General features: G+C 41.4%; 1 protein-coding gene across 1 annotated transcript in view; it reads left to right on the forward strand.

The window, feature by feature from the left end:
• The window catches only part of ATM (ATM serine/threonine kinase), a 123,935-nt gene that overhangs the window by 38,262 nt on the left and 69,963 nt on the right, over positions 1–15,710 (forward strand). Inside the window, exons 19-28 of the mRNA XM_066582087.1 lie at positions 1,005–1,087; positions 2,518–2,673; positions 2,783–2,858; positions 4,488–4,618; positions 6,900–6,999; positions 7,149–7,325; positions 8,176–8,345; positions 9,085–9,328; positions 9,568–9,686; positions 15,372–15,498. Coding sequence (XP_066438184.1) covers positions 1,005–1,087; positions 2,518–2,673; positions 2,783–2,858; positions 4,488–4,618; positions 6,900–6,999; positions 7,149–7,325; positions 8,176–8,345; positions 9,085–9,328; positions 9,568–9,686; positions 15,372–15,498 — 1,383 coding nt within the window. The remainder of the gene's footprint in view (positions 1–1,004; positions 1,088–2,517; positions 2,674–2,782; positions 2,859–4,487; positions 4,619–6,899; positions 7,000–7,148; positions 7,326–8,175; positions 8,346–9,084; positions 9,329–9,567; positions 9,687–15,371; positions 15,499–15,710) is intronic.

Genomic DNA, 15,710 nt, shown 5'->3' on the forward strand with positions numbered 1-15,710 from the left:
TTTCACCCAACTTTGGAGGGGAAAAAAGTGTGTCTTATAGAGCGAAAAATACGGTAACTGCATGCCTTGTTTTGCGGCAAAATGACAACTTCTAGATGCTTGATTTTTATTTTTTTACAGTGTATTTGCATTGATTTTAAAAATCTATGATTAAAAGACTGTCCATATTGTATGTTTCTAATAATGCATGATGTGATTGATTATTCCAACATTACAGCAAGAAACATGCTTACTCTCCTCCCGTGTGAAAAGCGGATTATTAAATATGTAAAATTGAAAGAAAAAAAAAGCTGTAATACATACACTCACAGTTTTCTCTGCCCATGTGAATAAAGCTTTACTTGTGAGCAGTCAAAGTTAGCCCATTCTACAGTTTCAACTTATTAAGGTTGCTCAATCTATAATGAAATGTTTTACAATTTTCTCATATACTTTTCAAAATTTCTCATGGTTTTCAAAATCTTTGCTTGCTGTCCTATAATCCATTCTCTACGTGCTCCATACAAGTAGAGTGCACATTGGGTGTCATTGTATGGCGAAGGCTCGGGAGCTGAGCCCACTGCATACAAGGCGGGTTTTGGCTGTCTTTCACAGCCAACACTTGCCTGCAACAGCAATGGTTGGAGATAACGTTAATTGTAGCAGTTAGGCCGGCTGCACACGACTGGATTTGCATTGCTGAATCTGGAGCAGACATCCGCCTCTGGATTCCGCAGCATATACTTTCCACAGCATGCTATGGAAAAGTGCTTTTTCCTGCACACGAGCAGAGAACAATTGTAATTTTCCGCTCGCGGAGGAAAAAATGCAGCATGCTCTTATTTTTACGTGAATGGCTTCCATTGAAATCAGTGGAAGGCATCCGACTCACGGCCCTTCCACAATTCACATTGTTACTTTGCTGAGCAAGAAAAAAACAGCACATAAAATGGGAAGCTCTTGTGGAATATAATTCTCTTCACTACACCTTTTCATTTTTCTGCTTTTACTTCTTTTTTTTGCAGTTTTTACAGCTGCTGAATGACCTTCCAGTGAAAGATGTTGGTCTGCCTATAGATGACATTAATGTATTGCTGAAATCTCTTCCGTAAGTTGTTTGGTTTTTTTTTTGTCTGACTTGACATACTTTTTATTAACTTTTAGGCCTCCTGTACTTGGTACTTAAGCGAGGCTCCGTCTTCTGCCCTAGAAAAATTGCTTCATAATATAGCATGTTGGGGCAAGCCATGATTTTTTTTCTTACAGATTTTTCATGTATCTATGAGAAAAAAACCTGCTTGTTTCCTTCTGATATTGGTACGTTATGGGCCTGTAGCTTATTACGCACATTATACACTGAATGGCCATTTTATCTGATACCTATTTAGAAGCACGTTGCACCTCCTTTGACCCTCAGAATCACTGTAGCTTGTCATGGCGTAGATTTCACCAGGTGTTGAAATCATTCTGCAGGAATATTGGCCCATGCAGACAGTAGAGATTTGTGCAGTTGCAATTAGATGGAGGTGCTGACATGTTCAAAACAGCTGACAGGAAGGGTGCATCAATTCATGCTGCTTGCGCCAAATTCGTATCCTGTCATCAGTACGGTGCAACAGAAATCTGAATTGATCAGATCAGGCAATGTTTTTCTACTGCTACGTGTTTCAATGTTTGTGCTATTTTGCATTAGAGTCTCACCTTACTGTTTCTCTTAGTCTCTTATCTGCTGTTAGAACCCATCTGTGCTAAGGAAGTTTTCTTTAGCTGTAATTTGCTGAACTCTGCAGCGCCTGTTCGTCAGAGCAATTCTTGACATCCTCTTTCTGACCCCTTCTGTCAACAATTTGTTTAAATCCACAGGACTCCCATTCACTGGATGTTTTTCCTTGATCACACCATTCTCGGTATACTCTCCACATCACTGCACCAGAAAACCTTACATGGTTAGCAGTGTATGAAATACTTGCCCGGTTAGTCTAGCAACGATGACAGGCCTGGTTTGAAATTGCTTGATTTTCATGCCCGGCTGATATACGCTGTCTCTCTCTGCAGGGGGAGCAGGCGGGCCGGTAGCAGTGCACTGAGCTCCCTACCCCTCTCCGCCCCCCGCTACTATTTGCAATGGGAGGGGGTGCAACTTAGCTCTGTCCCCGCCCCTCGCATTGCAAACAGTGGCGAGGAGCGGATAGGGGATGGGAGCTCAGTGCACTTCTCCCGGCTCGGCCTGCCTCCTCCCCCTGCAGAGAGGGACAGCGGATATCGGCCGGGCGTGAAAACACGGCCGATATACACACGTCAGAATAAACCATAATGCTGATTCACACTGGAACTGTTCAAAGAATAACTTGCTTACTTTATTTTATGTTGCACTCTGGGATCAAGGCTCTAGCTTTTATGCAATGAAGCTCCAATCATGAAAAGGCCAGTGTTTCTGATAAAGAGACCATTTGGTATATATACTGATTTGTAATACTATCCTACACATGACATCTTACCTGTCTAACTTTGCATCCACTGACCTTATGCCAAATTTAGAGACATCTGCTCAGCCTATAGACGAGACCAGAAGGTATGCACTGCCATTCTCCAAAGCCTCCTTCCTATTGTAAGGTGTTTGGGGCAGGATCAAGAGGACACAGAGGAGACATCTGATGCGGAGGGCCGGCTGCTAAATGTAATTTATGCATTTTGGTACGTCTCCCATTTTAACAGCTACATCAACGTCATGTTTTTTTATATCACCACAAGTTGGTTTCATGTATTTTGCTGTTCATATTCTTTTTCCACATATTCTTCATAGGCAGTTAACAAAGGATGGAAAATATACAGCAACGGTTCGTGTGGCACTTGTGAACAGTATGAAAACTTTAATTGAGGTACAACGTTAACTAGAGAAGTATGTGTATATACACATGCACATTGCAGTCCTATTGATTTAAGTGGGAGTGCTGCATACAGTACATAATGTCAGTGTTACAGGGGCATGGTTTTGGCTGACGTTCTGCAGCCTCTTTGTTTTTGTCACCTATAAACCTAAAAATCTGTAAAGGTCCAACTCCATTTGAAACATCAACATCACTTGGCCCTTGTGGCAGACCAGACCCATCCAAGATCAGTGTTATAGGAATAAATCATATTCCAGAAGATTTCACTGGTTTGCTCCAGATTGGTTATAATGAGAAGCTTCATGCATGAATATATGTATTTGGACTCAGGGGTATTCCCCTTGAGCCCCCATACCCTTCTGGTTTATTGTAAGGAAATACAATACAGTTATACTGAATATGATGCACCAATTACATGCATACCCCTCCCAACATCATGATTGGCCTAGTCTGTAACAAGGCTGCTGATTAACATATGTTTACGCCCCAGGTGTATGTTGCTATGTGAACACGTAATTTCTAGGAAACGCAACTAGAATACACTATCAATATCTCTGCCTGGACTAAGGAATCCAAGACATAGATAAGAAGCAGCCCCCCTTTTATGAGTGGAGGACATCACAGGTGTTTCTCATGATAAACACATCTCAGGACCTTGTAGAACTTGAGATGAGGCGTGTTTTTCAGGATACCAGCATAGGAATGAGCCAGTTAACCATTTGACTGCTAGCTATTTTCTTTGAAGGTGGATATATGAATATATACATACATATATTTGCATAGGCTGCTTTAAGAAACACATTTATATTACTATTACTACAACATCAGCTGGCCTGCAATATTACATTTTTACAACAAAGTTAGGAGTTAATGGAGAAGGTCTTCTTCTCAAGACCTGTCCACAGTGGTTAAAGAGAAGGGCACTCACTGAGCACTGTGTAGTACTTCATTCTTACCTGCTACTGGTTCCCACACAGATTACAGGCTTGATTTTGGGCATAGTATGTGGAGAGAATTTGTTTATCAAGAAGAAGACTATCAGATTCCGTGTAGTAGTCTGGACCCAGGAGAAATACAACTCACACCAGCCTGTGCGGTATCAAGTGATTTCTACTTTATTCTGAGGTGGACAAAGCCTATATACCCTAAATGACATCACAGCAAAATGTATATACCTCCAAGATGAGTAAAATACATAATAGGCTAAAACAAAAATGATTAACATAAGTTACACCTTCTAAGGTGTATCTATTACATACAATGAGACCGTTATGAATTCAGGAGAAAGGAATGCATGTAAAGGCGCCTTACAGTCTACCCCCTGTAGTCTTATAGCTTCCTGTCTATAGATATGCATACATGGGGGGTCTAGTAGACTCTCATCTTTAATCTATTTTCCTGAGAAGACATGCAGGCCTATAGAAGGGTCTCGTTTAACCCCTCCACTACTTATAGTAGTATCATGCTATATATTTCTAGTCTACAATGCAATATAGAATAATTAACTGATACATTGATCTACAATTTTCTTAACACAGTAGATGCTCTGTTCCTTTCTCTCACATAAGACCTTTTTTTTGTTGTTTTTAATTCATTCTTCTTGCATTATTTGTACTACAGGTTGACCCTCAGAGCAAGTGGGCAATTTTAACTGTAGGAGAGACAGATCTTTCTGTGAGAGATGCATTTTCAGAGTTCCTTGCAGATAACCATCAGCAAGTTCGTATGCTTGCTGCCCAGGCTGCAAACAGGTATCATTGTGCATATTCTTGGGTGTTTTTTATTTTGATAATCTAAAGTTTTAGGGGATTTTCCTATTATCGATATTTATCACCTCTCCATAGGACAGTGATAAATGTGTCATCGCTAGGGGCCACATCTCTGGGATCCCCACCAATTAATGGAATGGACGTCCTGCACAACTTGTTCCTCGTCACAGTGAGGAAGAGCTTGAATAGAGCTAGTGTGGAGCATGTGCTATTCTGCTCTATTCAGAGTCTGTGGGACAGACAGAGGTATCCGAGGTTTCACTCTATCAGTTCCATAGACTTTGAATGGAGAAACCCCCTTTAACATAAAAATTCCTATTTCAGAGCAGAGAACCTCAGCATGTCATGATATTAGAGGGGATATAAGTGACCTCAATATCACAAAGAGCGACATCTGAAGCAGTTCTATAGTGTACAGCTCTTATCATGTTTCTATTTTCTTTCACCCCTTGGAGACACAACTATTTTTAATTTTTGTTTTCTCCTACCGGCTTTACAAAAAATCATAACTTCTTTTATTTTCTGCCAACAAAGCCATATGAAGACTTGCTTTTTAATGTCGCCATACTGAAAATCGTTTAAACATTTCTAAGTGGCGTGAAATGGAAAAAAATGGCAATTTTTTGTAGTTTGTTTTTACATTGTACAATGTGATGCAGAGATGTTTGTTACAGCTGTCACCTGCCCACACCAGCTCTGATAAGCAGTGTGGTTCATCGGAGCTGTTAACCCTTTAAATGTTTCTGTCAATTCTGACAGCGGCATTTGAATCCCCCGACTAATGTTCCGGGATCCCATACGGCCCCCAGCAATGAGATCGCAGGTTGCCTTGTAGGTGTCATAGCAGCCAGGGGCTTTCTGAAAGGCCCCAGGGCTGTCATAGCAGAATGCCTACCAAACCATGCCTGTGGCGTGGCTTGATAGAATGCCTCAGATTGCGGTATAATGTAATGTGGCATTACATCATACTGCAGGAGCGATCAAAGCATTCCAAGTTCTTCTTCCCTTTGGACAAGAAAAATAAGTTTTAAAAAGTTTTACTGATTATAAAAAAAAAGGTAATAAAAGCTTTTAAAAAAATTTTTTTTGCCATATCTATAATAAAAGAATCTAAATAAAACAAAACCACATATATGGTATCGCTGAGTCAGATTTATCAAAATAATGCGTTATTTACTCCGTACATTGAACATTGTCGGGGAAAAAAACCTGCAGAATTGCGCCTTTTTGGTCACCCCCGTATCCAAGGGAAAAAAATCTAATAAAAGGCGAAGAAAAAGTCGTATGTGCTCCAGATTGGTACCAACCGAAACTATAGGACTTCCCGCAATAAATGAGCCCTAGCACAGTTAGGTTGATGAAAAAGTAAAAAAAGCTATGACTGTCAGACTTTGGCGGCAGAAAATTTAAAAAAATTAAATACAGTTGAAAAAAAAAAAAAGTAGTACTGCAAAAAAAGAAACAAGATGCACCCAAAGATGGCGAAATTTTAGTTTTTTTATTTCACTCGACTTAGAATTTTTTCAGTACATTATATGGTACATTAAATAGTACCATTGAAAAATACAACTTGTCCCGCAAAAATCAAGCTCTCATACAGCTATGTTGATGGATAAATAAGAGTTAGGATTTTTTAAAAGGGGGGAGGAAAAGCCAAAAATGGAAAAGAAAAAAAGGCTGCGTCATTAAGGAGTTAAAGAAAGTTATAATTGTTTTCTTTTTCGGTCGATTAGTTCAGTGAAGGCTCATTTTTTTGTGAGATGATCTATAACTTCTTTTGATACCATTTTAGGTTACGTATAACTTTTGATCACTTATTGTAATATTTTTTTTTTTGGAGATCGGGTATCTGATTCTGCTGTTGTGTATTTTTTTACAATTTGGACACAAGAATACCTAATAATTCATTTTTTTATTAGCTTTTTTTGTTACAAATATGAAAAGGGTTTTTTCTAAACTTTTGATATTTTTAATTTTTAGTTATAATTAAGAAAACGTTTGAACATTTCATTGCCTATACAATATACCGCAGTACTTGAGTATTGCAGTGTATTGTATTTTGACAGATCTTCTTTTAAGCTAAGTCTCAGGCAGGGCTTAATAGGCAAAGAGTCATGGCATCACTGGGAGCCTTCACAAGACCACATGCTGCTATGAGGTAGCAATATCCGCACACCTATTCTGTTAGCCTAAAAAACCTATTATCATGAGGTTGGACAGTTCCCTGCATGCCAATAATATCTTTTATACTAATCATTCACAGACTCTTCCAGGATGTGAAGTTGCAGGCTCTTCCCCTTAAATTGCAGCAGAAGGCTTTTGAAAGTGTCTACATGAAGGTTCAGGAGGGAATGTGTTACTTGGTAATACCATCTTACATTTTGTGTTCTTATCTTTAATTTAAACTCTATATTTTATATTAGCTATGCTTTTATTTTTTCACACAGGACAGCGAAAAAAGTGAATACGCTCATTCTGTAATCGTTATCATTGTATTTCTATTCCTGTTCAGTCTCGCAGCAGGCAGGACCCAGAAGATCTACCTGACGAGAAGTATAACAGGAATGCTACACTTCTTATGTTGGTGTCCGTGATCCTGTTCTCTAGCCCAGTGTGTGAGAAGCAGGCATTATTTGCCATATGCCAGTCTGTGAAGCAAAATAACCTAGATCCTCAACTTATCAGGAAGGTAAGTCAATACTAATGTATTTATATTAGTCTTTTTTGGGCCTGAGGTTTCTACTACTAGGCTGCAGATACCACACCACAAATCTCATCTATTTGAAAATCCACAGCGTGCCAAAAATGTCAAACTTTTATTGTGGATTTCACTTTTTTTAAAGGGGCTTTCTCAATCGTGTCATTGAGGGCCACAGCTGAAGACTTTGGGTATAGCTACTTCAACTAGGAGGCGGACACTAAGCAAAAAAGTGTTAGCTAATTCTACCAGCTATACATATCCTGGAGGCACCAAGCTAATCAGTCCTTAGCTTAGTCTCTGTAGGAGGCAGACCTCTCACCCATCTTCCAACTATTTCCTTTCTGAATATGGGAATACAGAGCTGGCATCAGACTCTCCCTGTTACCCCACCGAGGAGAGCGAACAGAATGGTATTAACCATTCTGCTGCCGGCCCAACCCTTAGAAGGCAAGGAGGTGGTGATAACTATCAATTTGACCCTGATCTGCCAGCCACAGTGGCCCCCAATTGGAGAACTACCTTCCTTTTCCCTCCCTGCCTTCTCAAAGACAGGCAAGCACAGCAGGCGTACTGCTGGAGCTCTGGAGCTGTCTTCCTCCATAGTGGAAAGGTAAGCATTCAAACCCCTCTACCCTCTCCCCTTCCCTCTCCTCTCTCCAACCTACCTCCTCCCCTGGATCTCGTGGTCCTGCTTGTCGACACACGTGCTAAATGTGACAGAATTGTGTTATGAGTTGTAACAAAAATGGGAGTACATGATGAGCGCCACATTTATTTTAGAACACCTTGCTCCACTGTTATGCTATCCATGAGGTGATTTTATTCCATTTGCACACAGGTTTTGGAAAAGGTTTCTACTACCCTGGGATACAGAAATATGAAGGATTTGATGACCTCACACTTAGATTACTTGGTTTTTGAATGGCTTAGAATGAATGTTCCAGAATACAATGTGTCCACGTTTCCTTATACTTTGCTAGATTATTCCGATCTCAAGGATTTCTACAGGTTAGTGTCTGTCTGTCTGTCTATCTATCTGTCTATCTATCTATCTATCTATCTTATATACTCGAGTATAAGCCTAGTTTTTCAGCACTTTTCTTATGCTGAAAAGGTCCCCCCTCGGCTTATACTCGAGTGAGGTAAAAAAAAAACCCACAATACTCACCTTCCAGCCTCCGTCTGTGTCCCCGGCGCAATGGTCTCCCCGGCGGTGCGGCAAGCTGCTTGAAAATTCTCCCCGCTGTCATCTCCCTGCTCAGCTTTGAATTCCCCCGCCGTCAGCACTGTGTAGGTAAGCGCTGTGATTGGTTCGAGCATCAGCCAATCACAGCCGGCGCGCGATCATTCACTGAATGGCTCTGATTGGTTTATCGAGCGTCTGCTGTGATTGGCTGGCACTTGATCCAGTCACAGCGCTTACTTACACAGCGCTGACGGCGGAGGAATTGAAAACCGAGCAGGGAGATGAGAGCGGGGAGAAGTCTGAAGCAGCCTGCTGCACTGCCGGGCGAGGGGCCATCGCGCCGAGGACACAGATGCCAGCTGGGAGGTGAGTATTGTATTTTTTTTTTACCTAGTATATACTCAAATATAGCTTGGCTTATACTCGAGTCAATAAGTTTTACCATTTTTTTGTGAAAAAACATATTGACTTGGCTTATACTTGGGTCGGCTAATACTCGAGTATATACAGTATCTATCTATCTTCTTTCTTTTCATCCATACTTTTTGCTCCTCACTATAGATCCTGCTGCAAAGTACTTATTCCACCTCTAGCCATAAGGAGCGCGTTTGATGAAATCAAAACTATTGCTCAGTGTATTGAGGAAGATTGGAAGGTCCTGCTGGCCAACTGTTTCCCTCGGATTTTAGTGAACATCTTACCATATTTTGCATCTGAATGTTCCAGTGACACCGAGAAGACAAACAGGGAAGTTGCATCAAAAGTCTATGATTTGCTACGAGATGACAGCTGCTTGGGGACACAGGTATTTCTCTGTTTGCTTCAAAATAATAGTAAGATACTAGCATCCCTTCCACCTAAAATAAAGAAAAATCCAATATACTTGGTAATCCACAAAGTCTCCAGCATGCGTTCTATTATATCCCATTTATGCCACCTTGAATACTTTTACTGTATAATAATGTATTTGTTATTCATACCTGATTCAAGTAAGTGTTACATTATGTTCTAATAAGTGAAACCTGTTGACAAATTCTTTTGTAGCAAATAGATAACTTATTTCTGCGGAATCTACCAGACATTGTCGTGGAGTTACTGATGACTTTGCATGAATCACCACGTGATGGAGAGCCAAACACAGAAGACATTCTTCAGTATACAAGGTAAATATGCACTGACAGAGGCTTAGTCACTCAATGATGTTTTTAGCATTTGGACGCTGCTACTGATGTTGGGTCATTGCACAACATTATTATAAATCGACTTGGGAATTGATAAAAATGTGAAGACACAGAGCCTGTTGTTGATGACTGTGCTGCTCTCAGAGGAGGGATATGTGAGCCACAAATTATCTCATCAGTTCAAGTCTTTAAGAAGAAAATGTACCATCTAAATTAAAGGGAACCTGTCACCTGGTTTATGCTACTCGAACCACGAGCTGCATGGACCCTGGACAGGTATGCAGATTGCCGTAGTGTATGTTTTATTCTGAAACGCTGTGGTGTTTTTGAAAAACGCACTTTAAATTTTGTTTGAACGGAGCTCCCAAGTCATGGGGGTGGATTGTGCCAGCCTGTCTCCACCCACAGCATACAGAGTGACAGCTCTGTACCTATGCACAAAAGAGAGGAGAGTTGTCACTCTAGATGATGAAGGCGGGGAGAGGCTGGCGTGGCCTTCCCACATGACTTTGAGCTGCGTTCCTAAGTAAAACATCAGTGTTTTACTCTGAAACCATGCTTCGTTTAATGATAAAACATACACGGCAGCTCTGTGCATACCTGTTTTGGGTTCATGGTGTCCACGGTTCAGGCAGTATGATTTTGGTGAAAGGTTCCCTTTATAGCAAATTTGTCATCATAGCATGCTGCCCCATGTAAGGGAAAAAATATATTGTGCTTTTTGGCTAATAGGAGCAATCAAAATGATACACTGGACAGTTAGTTATGAGTTCGGTGTATTCATGATGGGAGGGCTTTCGCTGCCTCTCCCTGCCCTCCTCAGAGTGACTTGACCCCTTAGTGACGGCCCCATCAGGATTCTACATCCTGGCTTGCTGGGCTTTATTCCTAGAGGACGTAGAAATCTGCATCCTCTAGGAATAAAGGCCCTGCAGGCTCAGGACGTGATCGCTCCATGCTGCCGGTTACCGGAGGTAGCCGACAGCATGGAGCTGTCATCCCGGGCCGCGGGACCCCACCCCCGGTCACGCGATAGCCGGTATCCACCGGATACCGGCGATCGCGTTAAAGTTACAGAAAAGTTCAAAACAATTAAGATTTCAGCTCCCCTTACAGATTGGATCCGTAAGGGGAGCTGAGAGTACTCACCCCCGTCCTCCGCAGCGTCCGGCATCTTCACTCTTCTCTCCGGCTCTGCCGCCGGCGTCTGCGCATGCGTGCCAGACGGATTACACCACGCGCATGCGCAGAGAGCCGGGAGGCCCGGGAAATTTAAAAACTCCCTGCTCCCGGCTAGAATGAGTAGCCGAGAGCAGGGAGCTGTCACCGGGAACCGCTGTATGCGGTTCCCTGTCACATGATCGCTGCTATCCAATGGATAGCAGCAATCATGTAAAAGTTAAAAAAAAGTTAAAGTGTAAAAAAAAAAAAGATTACAAGTTTGTTTCATTTCCCCTCATGGATCATATCCATGAGAGGAGATGAAATTGGGTACCTTAAGCCTCCAGATTTATCCACGGACCTTGCCCGGCTTCTGCGCATGCGTCCGTCGCCAAAATGGCGGACTCAGACGCAAAAGCCGCAGATTGGCGCGGTAATTTAAAATCTCCCCGCACCTGGCTACTAAATGTAGCCAAGAGCCTGGAGATTTCATGGGGTGCCATGGTACACTTTTCCCAGTTTCGTGATCGCCGTTATCCAATGGATAACGGCGATCATGTAAAAGTAAAAAAAAGCTCAATTTTCACCTCCCGTCACGGATTGGATCTGTAAGGGGAGGTGAAATTACTTAAATAATTCCACCGGCGAGGTCCCCTAACGGGATCCTTATCCGCGGACCTTCCCCCAGTTTTGGCGCATGCGCCCGTTGTCGAAATGGCGGACGCAAGCGCAGAAGCTGGGGAGGGCAAGATGGAATTTAAAATCTCCTTGCTCCTGGCTACTAAAGGTAGCCAAGAGCTTAGAGATGTCACGGGGGGCTGCGGTGAGCGGTCTTCGGTCACGTGATCGCCATTATCCAATGGATAATGGCGATCACGTAAAAGTCAAAACACAGTTAAAGTTTGACGCTCCGTTCAGTTTGGGCCCCGTTGTGCATCCAGACAGAAAATTAGGGCCACAATGGGTATGTTTCTGAACACGGGACAAATAGGGGTATACATTTTGGGGTGAACGTCTTTATTCCTATGTATGCTATACAAAAAAAACTATTTTTAAAATGACTTAATTGCCAAAAAACCAAAAGTCGTAATTTCTTCCTTCTGCTTTGCTTCAATCCATTTAAAAACGGTGGGTCAAAATACATAGTTGACCGCCAGATGAATGCGTTAAGGGGTGTAGTTTTTTAAATGGGGTCATTTGTGGGGGTTCTCTGTCGTTTTGGTCGCTCACGGTTTCTACAAGTGGGCAATGCGGCCTGAAACACCTTCAACCAATATGTCTGTTCTGAAAACCACCCGCTGCTCCTTCCAGTTAGGGCCCCGTTGTGCATATGGACAGAAGATTAGGGCCACAATGGGTATGTTTCTGAACACGGGACAAACGGGGATATCCATTTTTGGGTGAAAGCCTTCATTCATATGTCTGCTGTCCAAAAAAAATGTTTTTAAAATCACATAATTGATTAAAAAAAAAAATCGTAATATTTTACTTCTGCTTTGCTTGGATTCATTCAAAAACTTTTGGGTCAAAATATGCAGTACACCCCTAGATTAATGCGCTAAGAGGTATAGTTTCCAAAATGAGGTCATTTGTGGGGGTCCTCCGCGTTTTGGCCGCTCGAGGGGTCTACAAGTGAGCATTGGGGCCTAAAACACCTTCAAGCAAAATGTCTGATCTGAAAGCCACCGGCTGCTCCTTTCGGTTTTGGCCCCGTTGTACATACGGACAGAAGATTAGGGCCACAATGTGTATGTTTCTGAACACAGGACAAACGGGGTTTCCATTTTGATGTGTAAATCCTCATTTTCAAAAATCCTGTGTTAAAAATTATGTATTTGCAAAAATATGAAATTTTATTTTTTTTACTCTAAATTGCATTAATTCCTGAAAAGAAACTGTGGGGTCAAAATACTCTTGACCCCCCTCAGTGAATACACGAAAGGGTGTAGTTTTTAAAATGGGGTCATTTGTGGGGTTATCTATAATTCTGACACCTATGAGTCTTTGCAATCTTGGCTTGGTGCCGGAAAATAAAGTGTTCCTCAAAATGTTGATAATTAATGTAAAATTTGTACGTCTCCTAAATGGTTAAAAAAAAAAAAGTTTTTCAAACGTGCACCTAGAATAAAGTGAACAGATGGAAATATATATCTGAGCAAAAATGTATGCAGTATGTTTGCACATACACTACCGTTCAAACGTTTGGGGTCACATTGAAATGTCCTTATTTTTGAAGGAAAAGCTGTACTTTTCAATGAAGATAACTTTAAACTAGTCCTAACTTTAAACAAATGCACTCTATACATTGCTAATGTGGTAAATGACTATTCTAGCTGCAAATGCCTGGTTTTTTGTGCAAAATCTACAAAGGTGAATAGAGGCCCATTTCCAGCAACTATCACTCCAGTGTTCTAATGGTACAATGTGTTTGCTCATTGGCTCAGAAGGCTAATTGATGATTAGAAAACCCTTGTGCAATCATGTTCACACATCTGAAAACAGTCTAGCTCGTTACAGAAGCTACAAAACTGACCTTCCTGTGAGCAGATTGAGTTTCTGGAGCATCACATTTGTGGGGTCAATTAAACGCTCAAAATGGCCAGAAAAAGAGAACTTTCATCTGAAACTCAACAGTCTATTCTTGTTCTTAGAAATGAAGGCTATTCCATGCGAGAAATTGCTAAGAAATTGAAGATTTCCTACAACGGTGTGTACTACTCCCTTCAGAGGACAGCACAAACAGGCTCTAACCAGAGTAGAAAAAGAAGTGGGAGGCCGCGTTGCACAACTAAGCAAGAAGATAAGCACATTAGAGTCTCTAGTTTGAGAAACAGACGCCTCACAGGTACCCAACTGGCATCTTCATTAAATAGTACCCGCAAAACACCAGTGTCAACATCTACAGTGAAGAGGCGGCTGCGGGATTTTGGGCTTCAGGGCAGAGTGGCAAAGAAAAAGCCATATCTGAGACTGGCCAATAAAAGAAAAAGATTAAGATGGGCAAAAGAACACAGACATTGGACAGAGGAAGACTGGAAAAAAGGGTTGTGGACGGATGAATCCAAGTTTGAGGTGTTTGGATCACAAAGAAGAACGTTTGTGAGACGCAGAACAAATGAAAAGATGCTGGAAGAATGCCTGACGCCATCTGTTAAGCATGGTGGGGGTAATGTGATGGTCTGGGGTTGCTTTGGTGCTGGTAAGGTGGGAGATTTGTACAGGGTAAAAGGGATTCTGAATAAGGAAGGCTATCACTCCATTTTGCAACGCCATGCCATACCCAGTGGACAGCGCTTGATTGGAACCAATTTCATCCTACAACAGGACAATGACCCTAAACACACCTCCAAATTGTGCAAGAACTATTTACAGCAGAAGCAGGCAGCTGGTATTCTATCGGTAATGGAGTGGCCAGCGCAGTCACCAGATCTGAACCCCATTGAGCTGTTGTGGGAGCAGCTTGACCGTATGGTACGCCAGAAGTGCCCATCCAACCAATCCAACTTGTGGGAGATGCTTCTAGAAGCGTGGGGTGCAATTTCACAAGCTTACCTCAACAAATTAACAGCTAGAATGTCAAAGGTGTGCAATGCTGTAATTGCTGCAAAAGGAGGATTCTTTGACTAAAGCAAAGTTTGATGTAAAAACAATGTTATTTCAAATACAAATCATTATTTCTAACCTTGTCAATGTCTTGACTCTATTTTCTATTCATTTCACAACGCATGGTGGTGAATAAGTGTGACTTTTCATGGAAAACACAAAATTGTTTGGGTGACCCCAAACTTTTGAACGGTAGTGTATTTGAGATATTACAGTTGAAAATGTGAAAAAAAATGACAATTTTTTTCAAGATTTTCCACTTTTTGGCATTTTTAATAAATATACACAAATTCTATGGGTCTATTTTTACCACCTAAATGAAGTACAATATGTGGCTAAAAAGCAATGTCAGAATCATTTGCATATGCAAAGCCTTTACGGAGTTATGATATGTTAAGTGACACGTCAGATTTCCAAAATTTGGCTCCATCACTAAGGCGCAAACAGGCTTCGTCACTAAGGGGTTAAGGGCTATGTGACTTCAGTCACCGATGAGATTGAGCGGGGTATTTTGGATAAAATAGTTAGCCAAAAACAACAATGCGACATCACAAAACAATCCAACCATGTTGAATTTTTTGCAATGGTCGCCAAGCAGTCTTAACTTATGTCAAAAAATTACATTTGTGAGTCCTAATAATCTTGTGATTTTACTGCAACTCACAGGACTCCTTGATAGTCTAGCTCTCTGACTTGCTACATTATTCCTCCTTTGCTGAACCATGCACTTACATACTGGTTGGTTATTCCTCCCAGTGTATTGGTTGCTGCTTTCCACTTTACATAGGACTGGTGGATGCCAAGCTGCTGAGCCGTTTCTGTGTTTGTCGACCTTTTTATTACGGTGTAAAAGTTTGTTAATGTTTTCACATTTTTCTAACTACCTCTACCTTTTTATTCCAGAGAACTGGATCCAGCTCCAAACCCCCCATATTTTCCTTCCTCTGTGATCAAAGCAACTTTGGATTATATAAGCAGCTGTCACAAGAGCAAGCAGAAAAATCTTATTGCCATTCTCTCAAAAACTCCAGTGAGTACATAGCGTAAATCTATTTATAAGTTGTGATTGCAAATCAAACTGAAGTTTAAAGTGGTTCTCCAGGACATTTACTAATGATGACCTATCCCGTGAGTTCCAACAGTAATGGAAGCAGATAGAACTGTCCTTATTGAAGCTGCCCAGTTTGGTGCTGCAGTGAAAGTAGTCCCAAAACGGTCTGCTGCAATGTTCACAGAGCTATC

Source organism: Eleutherodactylus coqui, chromosome 1, assembly GCF_035609145.1.
Source record: "Eleutherodactylus coqui strain aEleCoq1 chromosome 1, aEleCoq1.hap1, whole genome shotgun sequence".
Taxonomy (NCBI): Eukaryota; Metazoa; Chordata; class Amphibia; order Anura; family Eleutherodactylidae; genus Eleutherodactylus; species Eleutherodactylus coqui.